This window comes from Spinacia oleracea, chromosome 2, assembly GCF_020520425.1.
Source record: "Spinacia oleracea cultivar Varoflay chromosome 2, BTI_SOV_V1, whole genome shotgun sequence".
Taxonomy (NCBI): domain Eukaryota; kingdom Viridiplantae; phylum Streptophyta; class Magnoliopsida; order Caryophyllales; family Amaranthaceae; genus Spinacia; species Spinacia oleracea.
The window spans coordinates 30,140,638-30,153,560 of record NC_079488.1 but is presented as its reverse complement, the minus strand read 5'-3'; the positions used below and the strand labels follow the sequence as shown (position 1 = coordinate 30,153,560).

General features: G+C 35.2%; 1 protein-coding gene across 1 annotated transcript; it reads left to right on the top strand.

Moving 5' to 3' along the window:
- Nucleotides 1-3,869: 3,869 nt before the first annotated feature.
- LOC130467313 (uncharacterized) lies at nucleotides 3,870-5,204 on the top strand. The gene is made up of 2 exons (XM_056835787.1): nucleotides 3,870-4,443; nucleotides 4,543-5,204. Exons 1-2 carry the CDS (start codon nucleotides 3,870-3,872, stop codon nucleotides 5,202-5,204), a joined length of 1,236 nt encoding a protein of 411 aa, XP_056691765.1.
- Nucleotides 5,205-12,923: the final 7,719 nt, after the last annotated feature.

Here is a 12,923-nt window from a genome sequence, read left to right as displayed (position 1 = left end):
CTGTTCTTCATCAAATTTTACCTTCCTTTCAAATTTCTTTGAAAATTTCAGTATGATTGTTGTATAATTGTGATTGTGTATTATTTTTTAATTTCCTTTCAATTTTCAATTTGCTGAGAGTTTGGCAGGGCTTGTTTATATTTCAATTGGTATATTTCAATTTGAAATTGGTTGTTTGGATTGGGTTGAAATTGTGTAGAACAGTGTGTTATATTTGTTAGATATGCAGAGTATTTTTATTTTCTGTGTATAAAAGATTACAAAAAGTGGGGACTGGCAATTATAGCAGTAGCAGCAGTATTACATTGCCAAAGTTGTCCCCAGTTTCTTGCCAATGTGATCCACCCTGTTCTTGACCCTTTGATTTTCATTCCTGTTACTTCTCCATCCAATCCTACATTTGTTATGAGTACTTGGTAAAAATTGGCGTTTTCGGTTATCGTGAATTTCATCCCACCATCTCTTCCACACTCCACCCTGCATCAAGTTCCACAGTTTCCTCTTTTCTTTCAGCAAAATCTTACTAGTTCTTTGCAACAATTAATTAAGAACAGCTGCTTCATTTGTAAACTAAAGAGTTAAGAGGCATCATGCGCTATAATCCTTGATAAGTTCATAATTACACTAATAACAAATACAGCCTAATATATATTGTTGCAAAGTTTGGGAGTTCAAGACTTCAAACTTCAAAGTATAGCATGTATAGACAATTTGGTTTTATGCAAGTTGGAGCTTTTGTCTTGAAATCGGGTAAAAAAGATGACGGTTATCTTTTGAATGCGAAGCATGATTATTTTTTTAGTCGTTAAATGACAGTATACGTAAACCATTAATCCTTTTTTTTTTGTGCTTTGATTCATGAAAAGTGTGATTGATTTTATCCTTTGTGCTTGTTTATTGCTTAAATCGAGTTCTTATCACTCACCTTTGTATTCACTTTCGCACCCATAAAGAGGTGACTTCTCTTTGGTTAAATGTTAATGATTTACAATACATCTCAGAGTTTACATTTCGTCTTTGGTTTGCTTTACCATTGATTGTTTTATTTATATTGGAGATTGTTAGGCCACAACTAAAACACAAACGTCTTCTAAACTTTGTTTAGGCCTGAGTATGCTATTAATTTAGCTATATGTTTGCCTTCCCCAAAGTAATGATGGCATCTATCTATGCATATATGGTGTTTATAAGAAAATTCTGACATGGATTAACATGCGTCAAACAAATTAACATCTCAAGGAGTATTCAATATCGATTTTGCTGAAAACCTGAATAAGTATTTGTCAACACTAATTAATGTTAATCTTCTGGCTCTTTGGTCATTCACAATGACTATTTTTTTCCAGAATTTCAGCTTGCTAAATTTGATTCTGTTTTCTTTTTACTAAAGTTAATTCATAAGTTGAAGAGATCGGAGTCTGGCTATGACTATAACTGCAGCCTTCAACTCTACAAAACTAACACGTGTAAATTAAAGAAAAATATAATGTCAGTTTAGTATCATCAAGTGATACAATCGACCTCAAAAGTGATTAACATGAAGAAAATTGTCATTTAACGACAAATGGACGATCCATATTTTGCTTATTTCCACGACCCAGCTGTATAACCTTTTAACCTTAGTATTGAATTAGGATTGACGGTGATATCCATATAACGTATATTACAGTTCATATGAGTTTACCTAATTGTATCTTGCCTACTTTTTGGTTTGCAATATACTCGTGTTATTAACTATATTCTCCACATGGCAAAGCCTAATAAGTTCTTGGTTGAATGTTAAATAGACACTGTGGTGTGTGTGTTTTACTTTGGTTTGTATATTCTCACAAAGGTTATTGCTTTGTTTAGTTCCTGTTATTTTGTTGTATATATTTTTGCTTACTTTTGGTGGAGCAAAACTGTGTGTGTTGTTAAGATTGCATACGAGTTATTTATTGTTCACAAATACACAACAAAAGTCAACACCCTATCTTAAAAGTATTGGGAAAAATTAATAGGTGCACATTTACTCAAAAGTCTCAAATACCAAAAAGTTATGAAATATATTTTGATGAAACATAAAGTACGGAGCAATTAGATAGAGACATCATAGACTGCACTTGTTGTTCAGATTATTTTGCTTGATTTTTCATTTGTTGTTCTCTTGATGTGAGCCACAAATGCAACGCGTCTTGTTGTCCTCAATTTCCATCTTTAGTAATCTATCACAGTATCACTTGTTTGTAGCCTATTCTTCATAGCAAGCCATAGTCAGAATCTATTCTTTGGGATTGAGTATCTGTTCCAAACACCTTTGCTCCACTGCATTTTCTGTTCTTGGCCACATAAGTCTGGTATAGGAACAATCCAACTGAATGCCAGAGTTGCAGACAGCAGCATAGGAACAATTTATGCTAACTTTCTGAATTTGGCCAACATTTTTAGTGCAAGTTAATATAGAAGTTGCAAAAGAAAACAAAAACATTTATAATAAGAATTTATTCATATCTGATTTTGGTCTAAAAAACATAAACTTATGGCATTTTGTTTTGTCAGATAAGGTAAAGCATCAAAACTACAGTCTAAGTATAGTTAATTATGTTTTGGCATTTTGAGTTGGTGTTGTTGCTTCTGTCTCCTTCAGTCTTGTTGGTGCAGTTGCTTCTGTGTTCATTGCTGCTGGTCTGTTGGTTTACTGGTGTGAGTGAGGGCTGTTGCTGCTCTATAATTGTGTGCAGGTTGTGTATGTTGTTGCAGCTTGGTGTGTGCCTCGGCTGTAGTTGTTGCTTTTTTGTTTGTTTTGTTTTGGGTTGCTGTTTGTGCTCCCTAGTCCTGGTTTGTTGGTTCTTTGTTTGGATTATGATTGTCTACCTTTTGGTAATAAAATTTGCTATTTTACCAAAAAAAAAACTTTGTACAAAAATATCTGCATAAATCCATTTATCTGTATCATATGATATAGGTCCTTGATAATCAAACTTATTTTGGTATTAAAAGGAACCAAATTCAACCGTCCCCCTCTCCCCAATCGAGATTCTGTGCACATACTCCGTACTCCTCAAGGTGACGACTTTTTCCAGTCTTTCTAAGACTTTAATTAAAAAACTTGAACTTGAACTTTGATTAAAAAAAGATGGGGGCAGATTTCATCACCTGTAATATCTTTATTGTCAAACAGTTATTACATTCTGATTGGATAGTATTCTTCTACTATATTAGTGAGCATAAGTCTTTGATTCTCACAACACAACTTACTGGTGAGCCAAATCGAAATAAAAAATTATCCAGAATGTCAGAATGTAGAATGTCAGCAATAAGGAAAAAAACTGAAAACTTGCATGAATTAGAAGGGACAGTTGGTGGTCCAATTGCAGTAACCTGGAATCCAGTTTTCAGCATATGCCTGCAGTATGATTTTTATTTGGTAGCTGCTTCCTGCTTGCAATAATATTTTCTTTGTGAATTTATTTTTATTTGCTTGCAATATATCTTATGGATAATTTTGTGTCTTGATTTTCAGTTCGTTGCGTATTTAATTTATTTTTGTTTTGTTGATTCAATTGTGGTGTTTAACTAGTCGTTCTTGTTGCTTTTGTGAAAACTTGCTAAACAATTTTTACTTGATGATCATGATATCAACTTGGTAACCTATCTCATGGGAAAAATACTTTGAAAATGTAGAGATTATAGTTGCAAAATTAAAAACCATGGCCAATAACTTTTGTTTTGTATGTTTTTGTTATGAGAAAATAAGAGAAATATTATGTACTGATCACCCAAAAAACTAAACGAGAATGTGATGTTAATTATTTGCAGATTAATGTGGTTTAAAGGTTCTTTGTTTTCTATAAGTGTGTTTATTTATAATTATATTTTTTTTCTTAGACATGGATACTAGTTGGATTGACTTACGAAAGGGGGATACCCGTTATTATAATGGTTGCATGGAATTTTTAGAGGTTGCAAAGGAGAGTCTTCTAGAGGGACAAACTCGATGCCCGTGTAATAAATGCAAGTTAAATAAATGGTTAGACTTAGAAGAGGTAGGAGGACACATTTTATTTAACGGTTTTTATAAGAATTATAGGGAATGGATTTTCCATCGTAGAGTTAAAGAGAGTAATACCTTAGAGATCCCTAGTGAACAAGAAAAGGTAGTTGGCCGAGATGATATGAATGGGTTACTAAGAGAATATCTTAAGGTTGAAAATAGTCCACAACCCACCAACGAACCCCAAGACCCATCATTGAATGAAGCTAATTGTGAAGATGAATATTCGTATGACATGCATGAAGAGTTAAAATTTGAATGTGAGGAAGAAGATGAATTCCCATCAACCAACACCAATGAAGAAGAAGTGATGTATAAACGAGTTAGGGAAGCTTCTGATGAGGGTCTATATGAGGGGTGTACAACTTTATCAAAGCTGTCGTTTCTATTGCACTTGTTTCACCTCAAGTGTATGTTACATTGGTCTGCCGCATCATTTAATAAGTTTCTTAAGCTTCTATTAGACGCATTTCCTTATATTAAGGAGTTTCCATAATCGTATTATGAAGGCATGAAGATGATGAATGATTTGGGATTGGGTTACGAGAAAATCCATGCATGTCCGAATGATTGCATGTTATATTGGGGCAAACTTGCAGGAAAAAGTGAGTGTCATATCTGCCACAAATCAAGGTGGAAGAATGTGAAAGAAAAGGAGGGTGAGAGTAGTGTGAAAGACAAAGGAACATGTAAGAAGGGTGTTCCAGCTAAAGTGATGCGGTACTTTACTCTGATCCCTAGACTAAAGAGACTTTACATGTCATCTAAAACAGCAGAGGACATCAGATGGCATTTTGACTGCAAGGATAGAAATATCATAAGTCACCCGACGGATGGTGAATCTTGGAAAATGTTTGATAAAAGATATGAGGAATTCGCCAAAGATCCTCGTAGTGTTAGATTGGGTCTAGCAAGTGATGGCTTTAATCCATATCGTTTGATGAACACTAGTTACAGTACATGGTCGGTGATCCTGATTCCTTATAATTTGCCACCGTGGCTTTGTATGAAGTCGACATCATTTATTTTGTCTGTGCTTATTCCGGGGAAACAGGGTCCTGGTATGGATATTGATGTGTACTTGCAACCATTAATCCATGAGTTAAAATTGTTGTGGAAAGGTGTAGATGCCTTTGATGCTTATAGCGGAAAGATTTCAAGATACGAGTAGCCTTACACTCCACTATAAATGACTTTCCAGCATATGCTATGTTGTCGGGTTGGAGTACAAGAGGTTATAAATCTTGCCCTTCGTGCGCTGATTCTACTTTTTCTTATAGTTTTAGTGGTAAAATTGTCTACCCAGGGTGTCGAAAATGGTTACCAGTTGACCATCCTTATCGTTCTCAAACAAATGTATTTGATGGGACATAGGAACATGGTCTTGCTCCGGTTCGTGTAAGCGGGACAGAAGTTTTGAAGCAACAAGAAAAAGTTAAGTATGTGTCAGGAAAGTCAAAAGTTATTCAGAAAGATTTCTTACAGTCCTACAAAATCTTAAAGTTCCTGATGGGTATGGATCTAATTTGCAAAGGTGTGTGAATTTTAAGCAACGAAAACTTATTAATCTGAAAAGCCACGACAATCATATGCTCATGCAAGTACATTTAAGAGCATCTAATGCTACAAAAGTAGTTGATTTGCTCGATGAATTGTGGTACTTTTTCAAAAAGATATGTTCAAATGCTATTGAAAGAAGTGAATTAGATACCATTTAGTCGAAGATTGTGTTGACTCTTTATAATATGGAGAAAGAGTTTATGCCAACTTTTTTCACAATCATGGTGCATCTAATTCATCTAGTGGAGGAGGTCAAACTCGATGGACCTGTTCATTATAGGTGGATGTATCCCATTGAGAGGTCAAACTTCAATCTTTTTTTAATCATTTTAAAATAAGAATACATCACAATACTTGTCTTATTCTTTTACGTTCACAATCCTGTTCATTATATTTCAAGGTACTTGGCCTTTTTGAAATCTCATGTAAGAAATAAAGCGCAACCAGAAGGATCCATACCTGAAAGGTACCTTTTATGGGAAACAATTGCATTTTGTTCGAGATATTTAGAAAGTGTCGAGACCATATTAAACAGACCGAAAAGGAATGAAGATGGTGTTCCAGACATCAACAACTATTTATATGGATCTGCTGGTCGTGTAGTTGGGATGAAAAAGAATGTCCGTGTTGATGATAAAAGTTTAAAGCAAGCACATCGTTATGTTTTGCTTCATTCAGATGAGATGAAACCGGTGCTTGAGTAAGTAGCTTCATGGGTTATTTTAGAGCGTATTGGTCATTACTGTTAGTAACTCGAATGTTTTATTTCTAAAGGGCCTTTATACAAAAAAAACGGCAAGAGAATCAAGTTCAAGAAGTTCAAGAAGTCGGAGGATAATCAATGAATTTTCCGATTGGTTTCTAAACAAGGTCATATGCTTTTAAATTTGGGATTTCCTTATTTATTTTTTATATTTACCAATCTAAAACTTATGTTTTTCGAATTATAGGCCAATAACCTAGATGATAGCACAAAAGAAGGAAAATTGAGAAAAGCCTTGGCCTATGGTTTAAGCAATCGCGGCAAAAGGATGAAAAGTGTTATTATCAATTGCTATAAGTTTGACACCGTGGACCGTGAGCGATCTCGAAAGACTCAAAATTTCGGAATTATGGTAGAAGCTGATGGCCAAGAGTATTACGGAAAACTTAATGAAATATTAGAACTTGATTATTATGGTTCTTTCAAGGTTCTAATGTTCCGATGTGACTGGGTTGATGTACGGAGGGGTGTCAAAACATACTCAAGAGGTAGAGTTCGTGTCAATTTCTCAAAGTTGATGCACACTGGTCAAAATTTGGATGATGATCCATTTATTTTCTCTTCTCAAGCAAAATAAGTTTTTTACATTGAGGATGACATACAAAAAGGATGGCTTCATGTTATTAAGACTAAGCCTAGGGACTTGTTTGATATACCTGATGATGACGATGATGATGAGCTTCTAAATGATAGTGTTTTGGATTTATAGAATTCTTTGTCATAGTTTATGGAGTTCATTATTTTTCTAAACGATAGTTTATATAATTATACTTTTATTGGTTCCTGCTGTGCTGCCAAAATTTTAATTAAATCCTCAAATCTTATAGAATGTGAATCTGATGAATGATGTCGGTCAAAAATATTTTATGTGTATCCTCAACCTGTGCTGCTAACAGTACGTTGAGTAATGAGAGTCAAGTCGCCTTTTTCATCTCGCTTTTATTTTACAAGAACTGACTTTGTGTTTAGAAATCTATCTTGTATGACCTCCCTCAATTTCAAGAGTAACTGGGTTGCTTGAGGTGTCTGCTGCCTGCTTAATTCCACTGTATTTTCAGGGTTTTAGCAAACGGTCTACAGAAGAATGTTTGGGTCTTGAATCTCAGTGTTTAGTTGATTGTATTCGACTGAAATGAAAGCCAAACAAAATAGGGTAGCAGATATTTGTATTAGCTAGAATTAGGAAATCAGACTAATACAATGGGTATGGAGTTATGTTCAGTTACGTTCTATAAGAGAGCCTTTTATGCTCCAGGGCCTGAGAAACTTCGCAACCGAGTAAGCTTGATTATCAACAGAATGCTCACATGATTAATGGGAGCAGTGACATCTATTCTTCTTGAGTCCCTTCAATATTTAGAATGTAAGTTTGAATAAAATTCCTTCCAGATTAATAAAGTTTCCTTGTATAACGGGAATACTGGGTCTGGATTTGTAATGGAATGATTAGAATTTAATGTTGTTCCTAAGATCTTTATAGTGGAAGTTAGGCTAGTATGTAGTGCCTTCTCCCATTGGGTTTAGACTGATAATGTATGAGTTCTCCCTTCTTTTTTCTTTTGGTTTCTTTTTCATGAAATAAAGGGTCTGATGATTGTTATCACTAAGTGATGCAGGTCAGGAGATTGTCTTTATTGGTTTTGTTGGTTAATTTTCTTTTCCTCTTGTGTCTATGTTTTTTTGGTCTTGTGGCATGGTTGGTCGCTTGTTTGCTGGTTTTGTTGGAGTAAATGTTTTTCTTGGGATGTCTATTGGTACTGATTTACCGAAGAAGGAATTATTTATGTGCCCTAGTCAGTTTATATATAGCTCTTTCGGGAATTGTGCAATAATCATTCTGAGAGGACTTCACCGAATTGCTTCATTTAGGAAGGACCTAGTACCAGGTTGAAAGCAGTTTCTCTCGGTGCTATATTTATAGCTTACGTGAATCAGGTTCATTAGTTTCTAAGTGAAGGTTCAAACAAGGATTATATTTGACATATTAGACTTTCTGATATGAAATTAATTATGCTTGGTTGTGTTTTAGGTTGAGATATTTGGCATTATTTGTCTTTAGTTTTGTTCCCCACTATCTGGAGATCCTGATCTTAGCACTGATATTAGGTTTGTGGCAAGTGAGGTTAGGAATTCCCAACTCCCTGACATCTCCGATTCACTGAGCTGCCCAATCTTTCAATTAGAAACACAAGCTCTCATTGACTGGTCTGGTACCAAAAAAATCCTTGTTCATTTTTTTAATTAAAGGATTCACGCTGCCATCCACTTAATTATCTGATTTGTGAGATTAATGGTTTATTAAGACATATTCGATGTGCTGACGTCTTCTTTTGTCTTTACAGTCCCCGCCACTCTGGCTCCTCTTTTTTCTTATCTATGTGTAGTGTTAACAATATGTGAAATGTTGTTTTGATCAATGTTCAGTTCAGTTGAAAAATTGATACGAGTCCAATTGATAAATTGATACGAGTCCAATTCACTTGTTCATTTGTTCAGTTAAGTTGTTTTCACTCCCTCAGTTTCAAGAGTAACTTGGTTACTTGAGGTGCCTGGTGCCTGCTTCCTGCTTAATTCCACTGCAATTTCAGTTGTGTTCATTATTTCATTTCAGTTTTTTTCATTAGTTCAGTTGTTCTGATTTGTTCATTTGTTCATTTCAGTTGTTTTCATTTGTTCATTTCAGTTGTTTTCATTAGTTCATTTCATTTGTTTTCATTATTTCCGCTGTTCTGATTTGTTCATTTCAGTTGTTTCCATTAGTTCAGTTACGTTCAGTTGTTCATTTTTCCATTTCAGTTGTTTTCATTAGTTCAATTGCCTTGCTTGCTAATATTCTGTATTTTTGTGACTTGTCTTGCAGTTGCTACATAGCAAGGATGACTTATCGCAAGAGGGTTAGAGTCAAAATTGAAACATACGCTACTGGATCAGCATTAAATTCGCTACCATCACGTACCTCATCTTTGAGTGAAGATGCATCACGGCCAACCAAAAAGCATGCTACTCAATCACAACCATCTGAGTTTCCTAAGTGTTAGATTTGGACCAATCTCTCCACCAAGTACCACTGCATCGATGGTTGCACCTCCATGTCCGAGTACTGCAAAAAGTGCACAGCAAGCTTTATGGAAAACACCACCTACTGGATCAACATCAAATTCACTCGAGGCATCAGCTGGAAATAAAATTCCACCTAAGATTACTTCAAAGATTTCAATTCAACCTAGTATCCCTCCTTCAAAACCAATGAAATACCCTTCTCCTTCCTCCGGTCAGAACACACCTAATATTAAATATAGTATCCCACCTTCAAAACCACCAAAATACCCTTCTCCTTCCTCTGGTCAGAACACACCTAATATTCAACCTAATCCCACCTTCAAAACCACCGAAATACCCTGCAGAAGGTGTTCAAGAACCAAAAGGGAACTCAAAAAAATCGAAGTCCTTATGGGAATATCCAGAATGGCATGATAATGTAGATTTTGATGACAACAAAGAGGCTATGACCATCGGTAAGTTCACTTACTACTGCTCCTAGTATTTTTACTATTTCCGATATTCCAATGCACCATATAAAATGTATATATATGGAACTTGTTATGACAATCATGTCAAACTATATGTATGTCAAGATTAAGAGCATATAGATGGAACTTGTTTCTCTGTTAGGAGTATTTAGTATCTGTCGTGCTTTTGTCAATATGCACAGATGCCAGAAAGTATTTAGCTATTCAGGATGATGCACAGTATCCAACTGGTTTAGTTGTCTAATAAACAGAAATAAGGTATCAACGTAACACCAGAATTTTATTTAGCAGACTGATAGGTTGTGATTGCATCTGATCTTCACTTGTCAGATAGCAAGCAAACTGATTATACCTCTCGCGTTAAATACAAGCAAAGATTGTCATTGTATACATATACTATCATCAGTTTATATGATTGCTTTAATCTTGGGCTGTTTAAAGATGTCTGAACTCTTTTTATGCAGATGCTAAGGGTAATATTGGAGTGGCCAGTGGTCCTATTCAGACAATCAATGTCTGGAGTAACAACGACATCAAGTACTTTGTTGAATTCAATGACTTGTGTCAACCGCTTAGGAAAGGTGGACAGATCTTGGTCAGATTCATTGGGAGCCTTGCAAAGATGGAGGCTTACTGTCCAGTTGGAGATAAGAACTAGAAAAAGGTCGATGGGGCTCTAAAAGCTAAACTGGTACAAGAGATAGAAGTAAGTATAATCTTAGAAAATCATCTGCTTCAATTTACTTAAAAGAGACCTATAAACTGAATTGATACTCCCATGAAATGCATCTATTTCGATTTACTTAATTAGACATATAAACGTCAATAAATCATCAGATTATTCAACGTTGAAATGTATCATTCACCCACAAAAAGTAAATACTAAGTATGATTGGAAATCAGAAGCACCTGAAATATGGTTGGAAATTTGAAATATGATTGGAAATCAGCAGTCTGACTTGATTCCTATGCTGATTGTGGTAAAATATTTTTTGCAGGATCGCTTTGTTATTCCTGATGGTCCAGTATACGTCACACAAATTTTCAAGCGTGCCAATAAAAGCTGGAAGCAGTTTAAATACTCTCTCAAGAAAGATTACTACAAACCAGAGGAGAAAACAGAAAAATAGATGACCACATAAGCAGTTCCGCAACATGGAATTAGCAGTAAGGAGTGGATAAAGTTGGTTAGATATTGGTATTCAGATGAAGGGAAAGTAAGTACCATGTTTTTAATTGAAGCTTGATTAATCTTTGTTTATTGTTTTCTTAATAAATCTCTTTGAATGTGAGTGCAGAAATTGTCAGATTGTGGAAAAGAAGCACGAGCCTCCCAAACTCAATTTCATAGATCTGGTTCTAATAGCTATGCGAACCAACAAGCTGGTTATGTACAAATCATTAATTATTTTATTTATTTCAGGATTGTCTCATATTTCTAGATTTTCTTTAATACTTCTTACATTACTACTCATGTATAGGAAGACGAGCATGGAGTAAAAATGAGCTTATTAGCCCTTTGGATAAAGACTCATTCGGGCAAGGACGAGACCTTTCTTCCAAACACACTCACTGAAGATTTTGTTGTATGAGTCCATATTATTAAGCTATTTGATTGAAATACTTACAGTCCACACTGCACCAAATGTGTTTCCCAAACAGTTTCTGAAATTCATCTTGCATTGTTATCCTAATTTTTGTGTGCAGGATGATACAAAGGCCATGGTTGAATCGCTGAAGAATGTAGACCCTTCTAAGTCTCAACAAGAACTCGAGAATGAAGCCTTTGAGGACACTATGCATGGTGAAAAGGTACCAGAACGTCATGTTGGTTACGGACTTGGAGTTCAAAAGAGCGACGTTTATGGAGTGCATGGTGTGCTAAGGAAGAATGGGTATGGAAAAGTTCGACATAGGACCGTGGTGATGGAAAATGTGAAAGAAGAATTGTCAACTATCAACAAGAAAAATGAAACACTTGAGAAGGAAAATGGAAAGCTACAAGAGCAAGTGAAAGAGAATAATTGGCTGCTTAAAACTCTTATTGGACAATTTGCTCAACTAGTAAGTCAAGTTCGTACAGAAACTGCTTCAACAAAAGCTCTTGATTGTGCACAACAAGTCTTGGGAATGGCATACAAAAGGGTAATTATTCTAATCTCATCTCATTGAACTCTTTTTGCATTTTGTTACTTCAAATATATGAATTGTCTTGGAGCATCTTGTCTGCATCTACCTTCTGTACTTGATATCTGTATAAGCCATAACAATCTGTCCAATATATGAAATAGTTACCTGAAAAGAAACAGAAAATAATTTGTTGTTTCTAGGTTGAGTATTCCCACCAGAACATCATCAATTAATTTCTCCGGATTCAAACTAGGTTCCTCAAGTACCTCCTCTCCTATTTGAATGGGACGTAGAGCAATTATCGCCGCCTGGCCATTCCTATCTTGTATCTCAGCACAAAAGGGAAAACAAGTTTAATTATCTAATAAGATATTTAGAAAGCAAGTTTAAACCATCTCTTGCATCAGAAAAAGGTTGACAACTAGGAGAAGATAGAAAGCGTTTAGCATACTCTATAATGTCATTAACTAAAATTTGGGTATAGGAGTTCTGACCCAAATTTCATTTACATTTACATTTAGAGCTTCTGGTACAAAATAGGGTGATTTGAGAATTTTCTTTACATTTCACAGAAAACACCAGGCTAAGGAAGGAACCATTGGAAAACTTTTCAAGCTTATTTCCAAAGAAGCGACCAAAAATGGCCCGGGTATACAAAGATTATGGTTGTCTGTATTGAGTGAAAAACCTGCAATGTTGATACAAAACTATAGCTTCTTTACAGAATGAAAGGTATTATATTCTGACACTATGTAAATCCTAGTTTCTAACTGGCATCAATGGCGTCAAGCCATAAAACAACTTGGTCTATGGAAGGCCTTTTCCTGGGATTTTGATCCAAGCACTTACAAGCAATACATAAAACATCCAATAGTTGCTTCTCCCACATTTTGTCCAAATGAATGGA